This window comes from Myotis myotis, unplaced genomic scaffold (assembly GCF_014108235.1).
Source record: "Myotis myotis isolate mMyoMyo1 unplaced genomic scaffold, mMyoMyo1.p scaffold_m19_p_2, whole genome shotgun sequence".
NCBI classification, from domain to species: domain Eukaryota; kingdom Metazoa; phylum Chordata; class Mammalia; order Chiroptera; family Vespertilionidae; genus Myotis; species Myotis myotis.
Window position 1 is genome coordinate 63,178,757 of NW_023416324.1, and position 21,030 is coordinate 63,199,786.

At 34.7% G+C, this 21,030-nt stretch overlaps 1 protein-coding gene across 1 annotated transcript in view; it reads right to left on the reverse strand.

Annotated features, from left to right (window-relative positions):
- Positions 1–1,087: 1,087 nt before the first annotated feature.
- COL24A1 (collagen type XXIV alpha 1 chain) overlaps positions 1,088–21,030 on the reverse strand; it is a 304,137-nt gene continuing 284,194 nt past the window's right edge. The window contains exons 53-59 of the mRNA XM_036348461.1: positions 20,016–20,051; positions 19,886–19,912; positions 12,533–12,598; positions 11,736–11,904; positions 8,979–9,088; positions 5,951–6,166; positions 1,088–2,663 (exon numbers count right to left, since the gene is read on the reverse strand). Of these exons, the coding sequence (XP_036204354.1) occupies positions 2,517–2,663; positions 5,951–6,166; positions 8,979–9,088; positions 11,736–11,904; positions 12,533–12,598; positions 19,886–19,912; positions 20,016–20,051 (771 nt within the window). The 3' untranslated portion in view covers positions 1,088–2,516. The remainder of the gene's footprint in view (positions 2,664–5,950; positions 6,167–8,978; positions 9,089–11,735; positions 11,905–12,532; positions 12,599–19,885; positions 19,913–20,015; positions 20,052–21,030) is intronic.

A 21,030-nucleotide genomic window follows, 5' to 3' on the forward strand; every position in this document is an offset into this window, starting at 1 on the left:
TTTCAATTCTGGGCCAGCTTTAGCTCTGGCTCCAGCTCTTAGGCCTCTGCTGCTGAAGTTCTATAATCGAAACAATGTATAACTCCAGCTCTGAGATCCCAGCTCGCTGAAAGCAGGTTTCTGGGGTTTTGTTTAGCTTCTATATTTGTTACAATGTTTCAAACTGCAGGCTCAGAGGCTGGCAAGGCAGGCGGGGAACGTTGGTTTCCTCCGTCACTGAAGCAAGCAAGCCTCATGTTAGTTTCAAGCTGCCTGGATGCCAGCCGCCATCTTGGCTGGCAGTTAATTTGCATATCACCCTGATTAGCCAATGGGAAGGGTAGTGGTCGTATGCTAATTACCATGTTTCTCTTTTATTAGATAGGATGTTAATCCCTTATCAGATATATGAGTTGAAAATATTTTCTCCCATCGGTGGAATGTTTTTTCACTCTCTTGATAGTGTCCTTTGATGAACAAAAGCTTTTAATGTGTGAGGCTTTACCATTTTGTTGTTGTTGATTGTGCTTTTGATGTCATCTCTAAGTAGTCATTGACAAATCCAATGTCATGAAGCCTTTTCTCTATGTCTTCTTCTAAGAGTTTTATAGTTTTAGCTCTTACACTTAGGACTTGGATACATTTTGAGTTATTTTTGAATATTATTTAAGGCAAGGGTTCAATTTCAATCTTTTGAATGTGGGAATCCATTTTCTAGGAGCATTTGTTTAAAAAAACCTGTTCTTTTCTCATTAAATGGTATTTGCACCCTTGTTGAAAATCAATTGACCATATATGGGAGAGTCTATTTCAGTGCCATACCCCATTTTGTACAAATAAGAAGTAGGCCCTATAATCTTTTTACAGGTATGTAACAGATACTTTTTTAAAATATAATTTTATTGATTTCAGAGAGAAAGGGAGAGGGAGAGAGAGATAGAAACATTAATGATGAGAGAGAATCATTGATGGCTGCCTCCTGCATGCTCCACACCGGGGATCTAGCCTACAACCTGGGCATGTGCCCTGACCAGGAATCAAACTGTGATCTCCTGGTTCATAGGTTGATGCTCAATCACTGAGCTGTGCCAGCTGGACTGTAGCACATACTTTCTAATAATGTAAAAATATATTGTAGAGAAGGGCTATGCCAGAGGTGCTATCATACATTATACAAGGATATAGCAACAAAAGAAGAAAAACAAATATCACCAAAAAAGATTTAAAGCACATTTTTATTATAGATAGGTAATTGTGGTTTGCTGTGGCTAAAGGTATGCTTATAACATATGTACAAGCTTTTCTATATACCAAAAGTATAATATTTTTCTTTTAATATTGAACTAACATTTCTCTGCCAACAAGGGAAGTCTAAATTGGCTGAGTCTATTTTAAATGGCAAAAGACTGTGTTTCTTTTTCCTGGATGTTGCTTTAAAGACTAGTAAGTTGAATTCTTTTAGGTCCCAACACATGAAACTTAAGAACAGTAAAAGAAAATCAAAGAATACTACAAAATATATAATTTCTATAAAGCAGAAATATAAAGTTTTTATAATTTAAAACAGCAGCAATTTCAAAAGATTTGCTGAATTAAAACTTTACAAAATATATATACATAAAGTATCATTCCAGATGATCATGGGTTTTTAAAAATAGTATATCACAACCCCCAAACTCTAACCCAAACCTACTACTGGATGTAGCTGGCCTATAACAATTTTTTACAACTAAAAAAATAAAACAAGAACAAAAGAAACCTCCCAATTCTCTTGTGATAAGCACAGGTTACAAGGTACTGGCTTTGATTCCTATCCACAAAGAGAATTTTAAAATAGAACAATGACTTCACATAAATAATGTTTTACCTGTTAATATGTGATCAAACAAATTAAAATAAGTACTAACAACCAAAACAAATCTTGATGTAACCAGTACATATACTCTTAAAGAATGACAAAGACATAGAAATAAACTTGTCTACAAAAGCCACAAGCACCTTGTTTTAGAAAGAGCACCAAGCAACACAAAAAGGCAACACGTAAGAGGTAGTGTACCACCGGCTAAGATGTATATGCCCATTGGGGACCTGAATACAGCTTAGTATTTGGGAAAATAAGACATATTACACTGTGGTTTATAATTTTAGACAGAAGCATTGCACATTTGGGAGCATTAGCCAGTATTGCTCCATAGTGCTCTGCACCTCCAGCTGTCTAATGGGTACTTTGCTCTCAGTCAAAAAATACAGGCTACCCTGAAGAATTCCATGTTTATAAATCTTCAGTTCTAGGGAATTCTCTAAGAAAGCTCAGATCAATATAATTTTTTAAAAAATTAAATACTTTATCAATTATAGTCCTTTAAAGAATGACTTTTCTCCATTTTAGGAGAAAGTCTTTTCTTCCTGAGATTCTTTATGATTTAGCCAATGCTTTATTCCATGCATTTCATAATGATAGTATCTTTCTGTCTATATTTTCCCCTCTGCAGCAATTACCTGGCCAACAGCATGAATTCAGAACTAATTCAGAGACCTTAAAGAAAGCACGCAGCACTGCTTTCAATGTAGTACTTTCGTTCAGCTTTGAGATGAGGAAGTTTTTGTACTTCAATTACTGGAAGTTGATTAGGGTCCTGGGTGTGAAAAAGGAATTTTGCCTTATGCCATCTGCCATCTTGAATCTGTAAAATAAGAACAAAATGCTTTAATATGTAATTGTTTCTTTAGAAGTCATTCTCAGCAGACAATTTTTCATAGACAATGTAGGCTTATTTTAAGGATTAGAGATAATAAATAGGAAGTGTGTAGAACAATGCTTGGCACAAAGTGCTCAATAAATGGTACAGTTACTATGAATAATTGAAAACATGGACTTATTCCTTTCTCTAAATTACGTTGTGCATTCTGATTTTCCCGTCTTAGAGGTTAAGTTTAGACTTCTGCTTCTGTTGTTTGTGAATTATTAAACCAGATAAAAAATAGAAGTCTGTACTATTTCTAATATAATTAATATTCATCTTGTCTGTATTCCTTTATTTGGGACTAATGTTTTAGGAGGGGAATTTTTCTTGAATGAAAGTAAATGAGTTATCTCAACTCTTATGTACTTTAGGCAGAAAATAACCAGAATTGTTTCAGTCAGGAATAAATCATAATTCTGTTAAATTATCTTTTAGGTTTCTGCTCCCCGCTCCCCCATTCTGTGGTTACTATTCGTATAGTTTCTTTCCTCTCTTCCTTCTAGGGCTTTCTGTTTTTATTATTACTATATGCTCTTTGGTTTCTAATAAATTCTATTATTGAACAAAAAATACCATTAAATAGCCTATTATTAAGATTCAATAAAACAAAATAGAGAAACACAATTGACTAGTTCAGTGAAGCTTTTTATTCAGGAGTTTAGTCACCAAATTATCATGGTATAAATTTTAAAATTTGCAGGAACTTTAGAGATGATTTAACTTAAGGCAATTGAAGCTTACAGAAGGTAAATTACTAAAGTCATAAGCTAGATGTGATAACTAGAATTAGAGTTTGGTATGTAAGACATTGACAGATTTAACTTATTAAATATTTTAAGCAATATTTATTGAACACTAAGTATATTTGTACAGTTGAATGAGATGTGATCCTCTATTTTCTTACAGTGCTTGAGAAATATAAAGATGAATAAATTAGTCTGGCTTCTGAATTTTACCAGCTTATAAATCTAGGTGGTAAGAGGAAAAACATAAACAAATAGCCATAATACAAGACCATACATGGTAAGTGCAGTATAAATAATGTACAATGAGGACTAAATTCCTCATTTCCAACTGGAGTAGTCAGGGAAAGCTTTATGAATTCAGAATTTAAGATGGGCCGTTTTGTATGCCTAAAATTTCCACCTGGTGGAGAGACAGAGGAGGGCATTCAGAGGAAGGAAATGACATGAGCAAAACAAAACAAAACAAAACAAAACAAAACAAAACAAAACAACAATTAAAACAACTGGAAAAGCAGAAAGTGGTTGTTAAAGTAATCCTAACATGGGGTTAAATGCACAGATTTTGTCCTGGAAGAGATCATAATAGAAAGCCAGGTACCACCATTTCTTCACATATAAAATGGGAATAATAAAAAACTACCTCACAGGGTTGTGAGGATTAAATGATATTTTAATTAAAAATCCCTACCAGTATAGTGTGGCATTAGCTGCATGATCTCTGCCTTTGCTTTCTTAGCTATAAAATGAGACTAATAATTTTTTCACAAAGCTGTTATAATTAAATAAAATAATGTATGTGATACATGGTACCTGCCATATAATAAGCCCCCAATAAGTAGGAATTGTTGATATGATGATGATGATTATTATTATGATGATGATGATGAATAGATCAGTTGGCCATAGTTTAGGGTAGACAGCGAGTGAAAGCCCAAGCTGAAAATGTAGGTTGGGACTGACTGTTCTCAGTGCTGAATAAAGAGCTGATAAGTTTGGATTGTGACTCAGAGATAGTAGGGAGTCCCTGAAGTTTTCTGGACAAAATTGTAAAAGTTAAATGAATTTGTTGGTAAAATTGATCTCTTCACTGATACAGAATGGGCCATATACTTCTGACTGTCTATGATTTTTCAAATACTCATGCACTACTTATCTGGAAATGTTATGAAAATGTAGTGTTCCCTGGAAAGTGTAACAGGTATCAAATTATGGGCTTCACAGTACACAATACAGAACACTTAAAGTCATTAGTAATATGTATGTAAAGCAGACAACTCTATTCCCTGTTAACAAGAGTTGGCAAACTCTTTTGTAAAGGGCTAGATAGTAAATGTTGTAGGTTCTGTTGCATTTACTCAATTCTGCTATTGTAGTATGATAACAGGTATCTATCTATCTATCTATCTATCTATCTATCTATCTATCTATCTATCTATCTATCTATCTATCTATCTATCTATCTATCATCTATCTATCTATCATCTATCTATAAAAGCCTAAGCAACCAAACGACCAAATGATTGGTCGAGTGGTCGCTATGATGCACACTGACCACCAGGGGACAGATGCTCAATGCACAGGATCGGGCTCCCTCCTGTCTGGATTGGGCCTGCAGGGATCAGGCTGAAACTGGCTATCCAACATCCCCCGAGGGATCCTGGATTGCAAGAGGGTGCAGGACAGGCCGAGGGATCCACCAGTGCATGAACCGTGCACTGGGCCTCTAGTAGATAATAAATAAACAAAGGAGTATGGCTGTATTCCAATAATTATTTACAAAAACAAGTGGTGGGCTGAATTTGGTCTGTAAACTGTAGTTTGTTCATATCTGCCCTATAACAAAATATTTTAAAATTATAGAATTTTCATAACTTTCATTATTTATTTTTAGTAAAAAAGGCTATAATTTAAATATTGATTGGTAGGGTCAGTCAATCTGCAATTATGCCCATATTTGATATCAGGTATAGAAAATGAAAAAATGAAGTAAAACTGATTTGCCTTTATAACCTGTTTTTCCATGAAGTAATGAGATGTAGAAGCACAGTGGTGAAATATATAGAAGAAATCTATTTATCTATATGCCCTATCTATCATCTATCTACCTATTATCTATCTATCTATCTATCTATCTATCTATCTATCTATCTATCTATCATCTATCTATCTATCATCATCATCTATGATATAATTATCTCATATAGGAAATAAATATTAAAAGTTAAATTTATGTATGAACACCTATTTTGCATATAAAATCTATGGATGACCAATGGATGTGACTAAAGTTGACAAGACTTGACACAAGCAAATGACTGAATTTGAAAAATATAGGGTGATTATAAATCAGAACATTAACACCTGCTACACTTCTGTACCAGCAGTTTGTAATTAAAGTCTTATTCTCATTATTTTAACTTTGTAGTTTTATCAATTTTCAATTAGTTAGATTGAACAATTCTAAAAGTGCCATTCCCTTACCTTGCAGTCATCTGAAAGCACTTTAGGTTCAAGTAGAGTGTTTTCTTCAAAAATCTGGCCATTCCATCCCTTGAAACCAATAGGCAATCCTGAGCCACTTGTCTGAGCACTTGTCCACACTGTAGTGTTTAGACAGTGAATGGTGATGATTTGGGTGGCTTCTGAGCTCAGTAAATGAAGAAAATTCATCTGGACTTTTCCAACTCCAAACTCCAACTAATGTCATGGAAACAATATGCATGTTATAAGATGTGGCAATTGAGAAACGTATAGTTTGGGGAAACTTGAGAAAAGTCCTTGAAGCATAGCCTTGAGAAAGCTACTTTTCTTGGCATTTAAATGCCAGTCAGCAGTGTGCTGGTGAATGCTTAACCACTGGCCCTTGCAGGGGTGGGGATTAGAGGTAGGTGGGTGGGAATTCCTGATTTATAGCATTGTCTGATTTCCATGGTGTGAAAACTCCCAGGATGGCTGATTTCAGGCTATCAAGGTGGCATCATTGAACAGGGAGTGAGGAAGAGATGTTAACTATAGGCTCTCCAGAGCCAGTCTGAGCTGGCTTCAGCAGACCACTACACTTCCATATAAGACAAAAAAAGAAATGAAGACAGATTTCATAATGCTATCTAAAATGCATTAGTAATTTGTTGTCGATTAATGCTTTACTAATTTTTTCATAAAAATCATAAATTCTGTCTATACTTCCATTTGTAGGATTTTTTAAAAGTTTCTAAAGACAAGCTACAAGTTGTAATGATAGCTTGGTTGAGTAACCGTAACTGAGAGCCCTATATTCTTTGTGTTGCCAGCTCTAATGCAGTTGCAGTCATATAGTGAGTCATCAATACATATTTATTGAATGAATGCATGAATGAGCATTAACTAAAAAAGTGAATAATATAGGGCAAAACTGGAGCAAGGGTCTGATTGTATATTTTCAAGGCTTAGGCAAAGAAGTAGATTTTTCTAAAGCTTTAGACATATTCTTATTCTTATTCTTATTCTTATTCTTATTCTTATTCTTATTCTTATTCTTATTCTTATACTTATTCTTATTCTTATTCTTATTTTAGCACTATTCATGTAGAGATGTGATCATAATATAAGTGAATAGAAATGGTTCCTACTGAGGAATTTATATTAAATTCCGAACATAAAATTAGAAAAATATCAGTTAGGAGGTAATAGAGAAGGAAAAAATAAAACAACAACGTAAAAAGTAAAGCCCCAGGAAAAGAAAGGAAAGACAAAGTAAGGACATAGGATGAAAGCACGAAAGGATCATCATAAGGAACATTAGAGTCTAAGGAGTTCAAATGCCTTCATTTAACAGATGAGACTCACAAACTTGTAAAAATTTAAACTTTCTAAGCCTTAGTCTCCATGTTAATTAAGCTGGGTATAAAATGGACACGGCAGGATTGTTATGAGGATCTGAGTTGCCACGTGTCATTGACCTAGAACAGTGTCTAGTGGCTCACAGTATCATTTCCCAGGTAGAGACTAGAACCCAGGTCCCTAATTTTAAGTCAACTTTGCTTTCCACTACCTTCCCAGGCTTTCTCAGGTTGAGCTTATGGGTAGGAGAGATGGGAGAACTGATTCAGTCTCCCAGAAATAAGTGCACTGCTCCTATCTCCTTTGCATTATCCCCCCTCCCTTTCTTCATGGGCTGAATCCAGGGGAGTGAAGATGATCATGTGAATATTTGGGAAGCAGGACTATCACGCCACTCTTCCTTAGACATGTACAAATTCCCTAAAAATGGAAGAATCATTCCTTCCTCTGCTTTGGGCTTAATAATGGTAAATGCCTATTGAGATGAACTGTGAAACACCCTCGTTAATGAAGGGGGATATTTTAGGACGAGAGAGCAGTCTAACAATAAACAGTTAGTGAGACTAACAGACTGTATATTTTGGTTGCTGCTTTTTAAATCATGGTTACAACACAAATAGGCACATGTATCTGTTCTTGGCCAATGAGAAATAAGTTCTTGGTAATACTAAGGTGGTTTAACCAGAAAAAGAAATGCAGTTTTGATTTCTTAAATATATGTTATAGGTAGAACTAAGCTTTAGGTTTTATAAATGCTTGTTATAACATCCAGCCTGACACTAAGCTAACTTTCATTTATTCTAAACATTTGATTTATAGAATTATACTTGAAAGAAGTTTTAAATAATAGTCAATGGATGTTTATGGGAGGTTATTTTGCACTTAATCACACAAAAAGGGCAAGTTTTGTGGCAAAATTTCTCTTTTATTGATAATATAATTTTCAGTAAAATTTTAGGTAATCTATATATAAAAGCCTAAGCGACTGTTACTACTGAACAACCGAATGACTGGTCGACCAGTTGCTATGACATGCATTGACCCCAGGGGGCAGATGCTCAATGCAGGAGCTGCCCCCTGGTGGTCAGTGTGCTCCCACAGCCAACCTCCCGTGGTCCCTCCCCATGGCCTGCAGGCCCCGATTGGCCCCTCGCCCCCAACCGGCCAACCTCCTGCATTCCCTCCCCCCTCCACCCCTCCTCCCTTCCCGGCCTGCCAGCCCTGATCACCCCGATAGGGACTGAGCAAGACGGCCTTAATAGGCCCTGATCGCTGACCAGGCCAAGGGACCCCACCCGTGCACAAATTCATGCATCGGGCCTCTAGTGATAATATAATTTTCAGTATAATTTAAGGGAACTGATTATTGATTACAACCACTGCAGCTGCTTAGGGATTTTCTAATTTATGTGCTTATATAAAAACATATGGTTCACATTAAAATTTTTTTTTAAAGCATAATAAGTACAGTAAGTCAGGAGAAACCAATCATAAAAATACACAATCAAAATGTCAAGATTAACTAGGATTATTTTTCGGAAACAAAAAATTTATTTCTTACATATGGTAGAGAACAATATGTTGCTTCCATTCATAAAATTTGTAATTATTTACAGTGACAGAATTTTAAAAATTATTGTTCACTGATTTTTAGCAATTACTGACATGTATTCTAAAATTCAATACACACCTTTGACACAGGAACAGGAGATAAACATGTCTGACCACCGGCACTGAAATTGCAAAAAACCTCAATGGCATCTGAAGGGCATCCGAGATTTGGATCAATCCAATATTTTCCTATTAATTTATTATAAACCATAAAAACATGTAAATATCATATTAAAATATTTGAAACATCTCTACAAATTATCATACTTTAAATATATATTTCATCTTACCTGTAAAATAACTTAGATTATAGAAATACTTAGACTTAGTAAATAAATGGGAAGGTGCAAGCATTATATAAAATTAATACTGAAAATATATTTTCACATATCTATCAATCTAACGGAAGGCATTTCATAATTTTTATAGAAATTATAGAGTAACTGAATTTATTGCTTCATTTTACAGATAAGATGTGCTGAACACCTTAAAATGAATTGTCTGAAGTTACATAGTTGATAGAAAAATTGGACTTAATGTGATATATGTGTACTCTGTTCTATATTTCTAAAAATGAATATATTCTTTTAAATAATAGAAGAAACTTTGGCAATCTCCCTGACGTAAACTATATCTTTATTATAACAATAATAAAAATAATAAAGCTTTATGTTTGTTTTCAGAAAGCAAAATGTACAATAAAATGGTTATCATTTTTGTGCTTCTTCATCAGATTTGTAAGTGGGAAAAACTAAAATCCCGACAGCCAGTGTAAGACGGTCTCCACTGAGGGCCCAGGAGGACCGAATGGGGCCTGCAGTTAGCCTACAGAAAACACTAATTCTGAAAAAGCATTGAGCGGGTATATTAATTCCAGAATAACAGGCCTAGAGTATTGGAACTGCACCTTATTCCAAATGCAATGACAGATACTCTTTAACGGGGTAAAGCTAGGCTACAATTTGTATGGATGCCCCCTTTCTTCCGAGAATGGGGTCCTTTGAAAGCCTAAGTCCTACCTCAGGTGGACCACAGATTCTTCCTTTTGACCCCTAGCCTTATGAAGCCATCAAAGGCACTGCTCCGCTCTAAGCACACCCAGAACAAAAGTAGCTCTAGCTGCTGTGCTCACTCCTCTGTCTTCTCCAAAATCTTGGCTTGACAAGATATGGGAACAACCGAAGTGTCTTTGATAGATGATTAGATACAGATGATGGGCACAAGCAGGGTGGGGAAATGTGTGTATGGAAAATATAATAAATACAATAAGCAATAAATAATAATATAAGAATAAACTCTGTGTTTCCCATACTCACAGCTGTAAACCTACTTTTGCTCCACCCTATATACACAGTGGAATACTGCTCAGCCAGAAACCTTTTTTGCCAGATTTTTCTGTAGCTTGTTCTCATACCTCCTCTTGATATTGCTTAAATGTCACTTTCTCAGAGATGTCTCATCTAACTTCACCCCCATTCCATTTTCTATCATATCCTTCTGAACTGGTGTGTTGTGTTTCTCTATAGCATTCACCACCTCCTAGTGATAGCAGTATTTTTGGGCATAAAGACCATTCTTATATATTCAATCCACACCAATTAACTATTTCTCCAACAAGGAAGGCAGACCTTGAATTAGATTTCATTGATCTGTATGTCTTATGATGTCTTTGTTCCTTTCAATTCTCTAGAATTGCATTTTTATGCCCTCAATGAAGGGAAAGAATCTAATTTAGAATTATTATGGACAGCTATAATTATAAATATTATTTTAGTTTTTATACTAATCTAGGGTATAAAATATATGTATAAGTTAAACATTTTATTAATATCTATAAAATTAATATTTTCATTGTATTTTTTAGAATGGAAGTAGATGTTTGTTGATAAGAAATTGTGTGTGTGTATGTGGTATGTATATATAAAATTAAAATAAATAAAATATGGACTACTATTCACCCTACAGAATGATATAATTTAGTTTTTTCCCCAAATCAGCTTATGTGTCATTGCGTCGGTGCTAGAGTTTTTAGTAAAAACTAATAACTACTAATATTGACTGTATGGCTGACTAATAAAAATTAAAATTAAATGACATATTGTAGCAGATAGGATTTCCCCTTCTTATCATCAAGTAATGATGACTACTCCACTCACTTTAAAACTTTTCCTTGCCCCCCCCCAAACATTCAGTAAGAAAGGTTATAATTTGCCCCCCCCCCAAACAAACAAACAAACAAACAAACAAACAAAAAACCTTTTCCGTGCTGATTCTACTCTAAATTTATTTTGCACATCTAGTTAATGGTTACTGGGGTACTTGTGTAGAGATAAGAAAATTCCAAAAATAACAAGCCACTCAGCTTTTGTAGTCACCAATTGTGAAATGAGGCATGTAAATTGCATTTTGTGTAAAAACTATAATTTTAGGAGGTGGCGGGAGTTCTATGAAATGTTTCTTTTTGTTGCTAACTTTGGGGGTCCTGATAGAGGCTCCTGTCAACCCAAAAGTCCTCCCTTCCCATTTTAATTTTAACATGAAGGTGACACATTCCAAGAACAAAGTGTAAGCAAGTGATACAGGAAGGTACGAGTGGGAAAAGTTAGGGATCAATAAAACGTGTAGTAGAAAACCTCTGCAAGGTGAGCCCTCAGAAAAGGCTACTCTGAAGCATGTCTTCCTCAAAGAGCATTTGGTTCTTAATGACATTAAAATGCCTTCTGTCAGGGTTTTATCAAAATCATTAATATTTGGAATGAACACACTGCAAATATCAAACACACTGAAATGATTAAATGAAATTACACATCTGAGCTCGAGGAAACCAAGAATTTACCATCTGATACTTTGTGTTCACAGTTGAGCAAATCTTTGCAGATTCGTGCTGGGTTATCGCGTGTGCCCAGAGGATTCTTGATGCTGTGCAGTAAATTGCTAAGGTAGTTCAAGGTTTTGAATATCTCTGCACTGTAGTCAATTAAAGTCACTTCAGTATTCTGGTAGCTCTGCCAAGTCATCATAAAAATGATGTTAGCAAAAACACATAGAGTAGCCATTAACAAGAGTAACTCTAATAATCAACACAGATCAACACAGAAGAAAAATGTATTCCTATTGTGTGCAATGTTTTGGGAGTAGGATGTAAAAAATGGTTTATCTTTAAATATGGGCATTTGTGTCTGCTTTATTAATTTTGATCCTAAATAGAGATTACATTTACACTAGAAGTCTAATTTTCAAGCTGGCATAAATATAACAATTACTATGCCTACTACAAAATGTATTTTTTAAAAAAATCATACATTGAATAGAGTTTAAATAAGAAAAATAAGTAGTGATGATAGGTTTCATGTTAAGAAATGGCAATTTCATTTTGTTATTTTTCTTTGGTACTACCACATTCCATATAAAAATCCTTTAATAATATTACATTTTTATTTTAAATGTATCCCTTAAAAATTCTATGTATACTTCTATTTATTAAAATCACTTACTTTGTCCTTAAAATGGCTCCATTATTTTAAATCTGTTTTAAGTATAACATTTGAGATAAACCCACATGTTAGCCTCGAAAAAATTTCTGTTTAATTTGTATACTGAGACTGCCAATGTAAATAAAGCTAGACATATTACCTCCATCTGTAGGGCAGTATGTGATTCAAACAAGGCTTGAATAGCAGCATTGATATCCATTTGTTTCTGTGTAAAACAAAACTATTTTAGATCAGCAATAAGATCAACACCAAGTGCTCTAAAGCAAAGGCTGTAAATTCTGAAAGCACTGCTGTTAAAAGTATACTAGACTTAGTATCTGAAAGGGGTTTATACCTCTATGGTTAGACAGATCTTGCAAATATTACCTGGCTATCTGAAAGGACAATATGCTGCCTTCATCCAAATTTCTAAAGCCTCCTAATTAAAAAAGGCCCAACTCTAGAGCTTTCCAATGAAAAACTATTTGTCGCTGCTGCATGAAAACACACACAAAATTACTCAAGAGGAAGAAGAATGAAATATGACCCCCTCGGTTAATAAATTGTAAAGTGAAGAATAAATAACTGTAGTAATTTTTGAGTTACATTCTTGGAAGGAAAATAGAATAAATACTACTGTGTTGAGGTAGTCACATTAGTTTAATCTGATACTTCTGCGGTCTTAAAAAACAATTTCAAAAGTTGGAAAATGTACCATTAGTCCCCAAAGAAATAATACAATATAAATCCAATCTCCTCCTACGTTTAATAAGAGATATTTTTAGAGAAAGACTCAGCAAAACCATTAGTAAAAATCTTTCTTGTGTTTTAGTTTTTAAAAAGGTTGGAAACTGAGAAGCATGAGTTGAAAGAAAGCTCTGAGAAATGGCATCTGTATGAGCCAATCAAGCAATCTAATTTTTTTCAGAAGGATTGCACTGCTAAGGTAATCTTTTTACTTGGAGGTCCATATAATAGAAACTGTTTTCAACAGATCTTTCATAGCTCATGGTTGGTAATTTGAAAAACTATTTAAAATGATGGGACAATCAATAAAATGCATTCTTCCTTGCCACAACATGTGGTTTTCATATTGGAAAATAATTGAATCATTCTGTATACATATACTGCCAAACACTGTGATACAAACTGAGGATAAAATGGTGAGCAAAAAAGAAAATTGCTCCTGTGGAGCTGAAGTTCAAAGAGGGAAAAGGCATTAACCATATCACCTCAAAAGTACATAATTACAAATTGTGGTATGTGCCATTAAAGAAAAGAACATGGACCTATAAGGGAAATTAGGGATTCTGAATCAACTCTGGAGGATAGAAGAGGTTTGGAAAGGAGAGGCCAGGGAAGGCTTCCTTGCAGTTGTGACTTCTGAGCTGAGATATGAAGAATGAATATGATTATAAGAAGAAGGGGTTGGGAGGGCTTTGTAGGCAGAAGTAACTAACAACCTTGTACAAAGGCCATGAGACAGAGAAGCATGGCCTATTCAAGAAGCAGAAAGGGTTACCCTAAAAATTTCTGTGCAGATTAAATAGTTTGAACCACCATGTTTATGTGAATGGGCAGATTTTGGATATGAGTCACACAAAAATATTGGCCCTAAACGTGGACAACTGAATTCAGTAATAAACAATAGCCACCTTCATATTTTCCAGTTGGTTTGTAATTAGGGCTTTAATCTTACAAAACCTAGCATAGCAGTTCTAAGATCTTTAGGCTTAGGATCCTTTTGCACTTTTAAATATTAGTAAGGGCTGTAGACAACTTTCTTTTATCTAAGTTATAACTTTTGATATTTACCATAGTAGAAATTAAAACAAAATTTAAAATGATTTGTATTAATTACTTTAAAACAACAAATCCACTATATGTAAATACAAACTATTTTTTAATGAAAAGTAATTACAATTTTCCAAAACAAAATAGTGATAAGCATGGTATTGTTTTACACTTTGTTCATCTCTTAATTATCTGGACTAATAGGAGATAGCGGATTCTCCTATTTACTTCTGTATTTAATCTGTTATATATTATTTTAGTTGAATTATATGAAGAAAGATGGCTTTATAGAGATACACAGCTGGAAGAAAGATCATTTTAGTATCTTTTCAGATAATTTTGGTATTCTTTCTTAAAGTGATTTAAAAATATATATTTTTATTGATTTCAGAAAGGAAGGGAGAGGGAGAGAGAGAAGCATCAACCACATCGGAGATCCAGCCTGCAACCTGGGCATGTGCCCCGACCAGGAATTGATGTGACCACCTGGTTCATAGGTCGATGCTCAACCACTGAGCCATGCCAGCTGGGCATGGATATTCTCCTTTGATACTATATCAAAACTTGACAAGTGGTAGTTTCAATATCAATAGAGAGAGAGAAATTAAAGAACCAAATTCTGTAGTTGAAAGACATAATAACTGAAATGAAAACTTACTAGAGAGGGTCCTAGATGGTTTGGCTCAGTGGATAGAGCCTTGCCTGTGGACTGAAGGGTCCAGGTTTGATTCCAGACAAGGGCACATACCTTCGTTGCAGGCTCGATCCCCTGTCCCAGGTCCGGGCAGAAGGCAATGGATTGAAGTGTCTCTGTCACACAGATGTTTCTCTCTGTGTCTCTCCCATCCCTCCCACTCTCTCTAAAAATCAATAAAAAGTATCCTCAGGTGAGGATTTTAAAGTGTTTTTTTTTTTTTTTTTTTTTTTTTTTTTTTTTTTTTTTACTAGAGAGGCTCATCAGTAGATTTAAGTAGACAGAAAAAAGAATCAGTAAATTTAGAGATAGGTTTATTGAGATTATCCAGTCAGAGGAGTTTAATGAAAAAGAGTAAAGGATGTGAAGAGACTCAGAGACCTATAGGACAAATTAAAGCACACAAACATATGCATAATTAAATTTTCAGAAGAAGTGGAGAGAAAGAAAGTGGCAGGAAAAATATTTTAAGAATAGTGACTTAAAATGTTCCAAAATTTATGAGAAACATTTATCAAAAGATCCAAGAAGCTCAATAAACTCCATAGACATATCATAATCACAGTGTTAGAAGCTAAATATACAGAGATAAACTTGAAAGCAGAAAGAGAGGAGCTACTCATCATGTCCAAAAGATCCTCAATACCAGCAACTGATATTTTATTAAAATAATAAAGATGAGAAGGCAGTGGGATTACATTTTCAGAGTGCTGAAAGAAAAGGACTGTCACCAAAAATTTTATATCCAGTAAAACTATTCTTCAAAAAATGAAGAAAAATTAAGACATTTTCAGATAAACAAATACTGAGGCTGTTCATCACTAGCAAGTGTTTCCTGAGAAATAATATAGGAGACTTTTAGGCTGAAATTAAAGGATACCAGGTAGAAAATTGAATTCACATGAAAAAATAAAGAGCACTGGTAAAAGTAACTATATGGTAAATCTAAAAGACAGTGTAAATCCCAAATAGCCATAACAATCTTGAAAAGAAGAACAAAGTTGGAGGTCTCACACGTCAATTTAAAAACTTACTACAAAGCTACAGTAATCAAAGCAGTGTGATATTGGTATAAAGATAGATACATAGTCCAATAGAATAAAACTGAGTCCACAAATAAATCCTCATATATAGTCAAATAATTTTTTACAATGGTGCTAAGACCATTCAGTAAGGAAAGAAGAGTCTTTCCAACAAATAGTGCTGAGAAAATCTGATAAACACATGCAGAAAAATGGAGTTACACCCTTACCTTACATCAGATAAAAAAATTTACTCAAAATGGATCAAAGAGTTAAATATAAGAGCTGAAACTATAAAACTCTTAGAAGTAAGTATAGGGAAAAAGCTTCATGACATTGGATTTAGCAATGATTTTTTGGATATGACACAAAAAATAAGGCAACAAAAGAAAAAGGAAATAAACTGGCCTACATAAAAATTAAAGACTACTGTGCAAAGGACACTATCAACAGAGTGAAAAGGCAGGCCATGGAATGGGAAAGGATATTTGCAAATTACATATCTGATAAGGAATTAATATTCAGAATACCTAAAGATTTCCTACAACTTAACAAAAGCAACAAAACAAAAACAAGCAACCCAATAATAAAAAAAGTGCAAAAACATTTTTCTAAAGAAGATATATAAGCCAATTTTTCCAAAGAAGATTTTGAATAGACATTTCCTCAAATGAGATATATAAGCCAATAAGCACATAAAAAGATGAACAACATCACTAATCACTAGGGAAATGCAAATCAAAACCAGAGTTAGGTACCACTTCACACCCATTAGGATGGCTATTATAAAACCAAATAGAATATAACAGGTATTCTCAAGATGTGGAGAATTTAGAACCCTGTGTATTGCTGGTGAGAAGGTGAAATGGTGCAGCTGCAGTGGAAAACAGTACAGCAGTTGTGCAAAAGGCTAAGCATGGAATTACCACATGATCCAGCAACTCCGCTATGCTGAAATGGACTTAAAGCAGGGAGTCTTAACAGATGTTTGGACACCTATGTTCATACCAGCATTATTCACAATAGCAAAAATATGAAAGCAATCCAACTGTCCATCTGGACAAACAAAATGTGGTAATACATACAATGACACATGCTACAATGTGGATGAACCCTGAAGACATATGTTTAGTGAAATAAGCCAATCTAAAAAGGAAAAATACTGTATGACTTCACTTCTATGAGGTACTGAGAGTAGCCAAATTAATAAAGATAGAAAGTAGAATGGCGGTTGCCAGGGGCTAGGGAAAGGGAGGAATGGAGAATTATTATTTATTGAATATAGAGTTTCAGTTCTGGAAGAAGAAAAAAATTCTGAGCATGGTTGCACAACAATGTGAATATACTTAATACCATTAAGCTGTACACTTAAAAATTATTAAAATGAGAACTTTTATGTTATGTATATTTTACCACAATTAAAATAATAAATAAATTAATATGTCCATTATCCCTTACACCTAACCAGCTCACTTCTGGAAATTGGTCCTACAGATATTCTGTGAACTGATATGTATATGAATAACACATTTGTATTGTTTGTGTCAGGAAAAGATTGGGAACAACTTAGACACCCATTAACAGAAGCCTGAATGGATGAGTAAATTGTACATTTTTAAGTGAAATGACCATGTTTCATTTTGTGTGTGGCAATAAAAACACAATGACTTTTAGTAGATTAGTAGTATACAGCTTGGTGCAGCATTTATGCTAAGGTACCAGAAATTTTAATCACCATCAGTGCAAATGTCAACTCAATAAAAAAGGCAACTTTTATCAATAGCCATTAAAAAGGAAAAAGGTCATAACACTTGGCCACTCATGGATTTTGTTGGCAATATCTATAATGATATAATTTCCAGTGTATTCACAAAGCTCACTTCATGCCTGACCCATAGTAGGCATTTAATGTGTTGACTGTTAATTTTTCTCAAGGGTAACCTTTAGGGAAGGCAGGCCCAGAGAGACTATTAAGATAATTTGCTTTGGAAGTCATTCAACAACATTTAAGAGTGCATATCTGAATGTAAAATTTACATTAGGTACAGTGAGGGAATCCCAAAGAAGTAGCTTCCTACATGTATTCTAGTTAGAACATATTCTTACATGAAAATCACTTACTGTTTATAGAAAGGTGACATAAAATAGAATACAGAGAATGAGTTATCAGATTGGGGAGACCAACAGGGAGACCAGGAAGCTTCATTATAACTTGGGGGAGTATAATTGTCACATTTCTCTCACAATTTATTTGAATGAAACGTGGACCTGGTCAGGGCACTCCAGTATTTTGAGAATTCTTATTTTCCAGGCATCTTAAAATCACTGGATGATGCAAACATTGATGGGATAAGAACTGATGTCAGGTCACACACTTCTCCAGGTTGAAGTAATTGCTTATTCTAGGGGACCAGGATGGTACCAGCAGTTGTAACCGCTCAAGTCACCAATCCAGGTTTCACAGTTGACCCATTAATTAGAATAATTGAATTGAAAATTCCTTATCTCATTTAATGATTTAAATGATTACTGTTCCCCCCACATCAGACACAGACATATATACACATCCTATTCTTCCCTTTATCCCACCAATCATTTTTGGTTAAGTTTGACTTCTTGTTTATTTCTTTGTTAGTTTTTAGGTATCTTACCATGTGCCCTGAGTTTCGGTCATCACCATGGTATTTCAAAAGCACCATCAATTTATGTCCCTTTTCCTGAAACACCTCCCTCTAGCTATTCTATTTTAGGAACTTGAGTAACTTACTTTATTTTTAAAAGGGAATGAGATTAGAAATTTTCAAACTTTTCTTATCTTGACCCATGGTAAGAAATACATTTTACATCATGACAAGATTCACACAAACAAACATATATTTAACTGAAAAGTTTTGCAATACAATATTTATTCTTACTAGTGGAGATATACTGATTTTTGTTTTATTTATTTATTTTTTTTGCTTTTATATTGACCCAGGGTGAAAGGAAGAACAGAAAAGTTGACAGTAATTTGAAGATTTAAAGAAAGACATCTGCATTGATATTCATTCCAGGGAAGGTTTCATTAATCAGATGGACAGAAAGGGGGAGTAATTTTTAAAAATCATAGAGAAATGAACCTCACATTTCCAAGGAGACAGTCTTCCTTATGGCACTTTGCTTGAAAGTTATTCCCTACCCTGATGAAAAGCTGAGAGGGATGAAGAGTTTCTGACTTCTGTGAGTAGGCCATAATAATCAACCAACTAGAATACCACAGATCCAAATGACACTAGAGAAGCACGTGTAAATAAGTAAGGCTTGGAGGGCATGGGACTGGCCATTGTTTGGGATAGCATCGCCAACAGTGGATCTCATTTATGCAGGAAATCTAACCAAGGACCACTGTATTTGACCAGGATGCTGTAGGAGTGGGGTGTGGGTGAGGTTGGGGATAGAAGGAGATCCCTTATAGATGGCAGGAAGATAAAATGGATACAGAATACAAGGGAAACAAAGCTGGGAAAATGAGAAGCCAGAAAATAGTACCTGACAACGAGGCAACAGAAGCATTGCCTCAAAGATAAGGGTAGCAAGCTTTGGGTTGTAATAGGTAACAAGAAAATACATAAGAAGTCTGAGGGCTTCTATAGCCACCAGCAACTGAGAAAGATTCATATGAAGCTTAACAAGTGAATAACTCTGATTGGGGGAAAAAAAAAAAAAAAAAAAAAAAAAGGAGAGCTAGGGACCAGATGTAGGAAGAAATGGAGGGAGTTAATATTTTTTGACCAATCATTATGTCAGGTACTGTGCTGAGTGCTTTACTTCTTATTTAAAGCCATCTCTATTTTAGAGACAAGAAATCTGAGGCTTGGACTTGATATTATTATAGCTGGGAAGGTTCTATATCAGATTAGCAAAAAGAACAGAGGCAGGTGAGAGGGACATGGAGGGAGTTAATGGGAGCTTTAGAAAGTTAATGAGTCACTAAGAAAAAATAAACAAAACCAAGAAAACTTACTCTTGGGCCTGGTGCTCCAGGTGGACCCTATGACATAACAAATTAAAAAAAAAATTATTCAGTAGATATCTCAAGTCAGGCAAGCACATAAGCCTCAATGATACACAGATATAAATACAAACAAACTCACAGGAGGCCCTGGTTGACCTCTTGGTCCTTGGGGACCCTAGAAGAAATGGAGACAAAGCACAATATGTATATATTATGCTTTTGGTTTGATATAAACAAGACAACGAATAGTCAACCTCTAAAATTGCCTTTTTGTGTGAGGCAAGTCTTAAGATACAGAGTTGTATTAAAATTATATGCTCTTGCATTGAGTTATTACCCACATTCATGAACAAACCAGATATTTATTTTAATCTATTACTTATATTAGAAACTGAACTTACTCACATTAATAAACCATCATAAATATACCACTTAAAAATGTTAATACTAAGTATGTTTTTCCCTTTATTTCTATCTAACATTCACCTAATTATCAAAGATGAAAATTTCAGTGTTCTTAGATATCTCTCTTTCCTTCAACATCCATCTATAAGTTGGTTACCAACTATATTGATTTCCCCTCTAAATCTTTCCAAAATACTACTTCTCCATCCTCACAGCCCTATCTTAGTTCAGTGCTAGTCATGTGCTGTGAACTGAATGTTTGTTTCCCCCAAATTCATATACGGAAGCCCTAATCTCCAACGTGATGGTATTTGGAGGTGGGGCTGTGCAAAGGTCATGGGGAGCCTTCCAACAATATAACATTTATTAGTTCTTTTTTATTGATCTTGTTAACACACCATTAAGGAAAAGTAATGAATGGTAGTGGTCTTTTAAGAGGAGACACAGAGAGATGATCTCTCTCTCTCTCTCTACCATGTAAGGATATAGCAAGAGGGTGACCTTCTGAAAACCAGAAAGAGAACCCTCCATCAGACTTGAAATCTGTCAGCAGCTTGATTTTGGACCGCCCAGGCTTCAGAACTGTGAGAAATAGAGGCTTGTTGTTTAACCCTTCCAGCTGATGGCAATTTGTTAAAGCAGCCCTAGCTAAGACTCCATGTTTTGCCTGGATTGATCTTCTGATTTCCTGCCTGAATTTATTCTCTCTACTATGCTAACTACATTCTACGTATAAAATGGAAATCTAA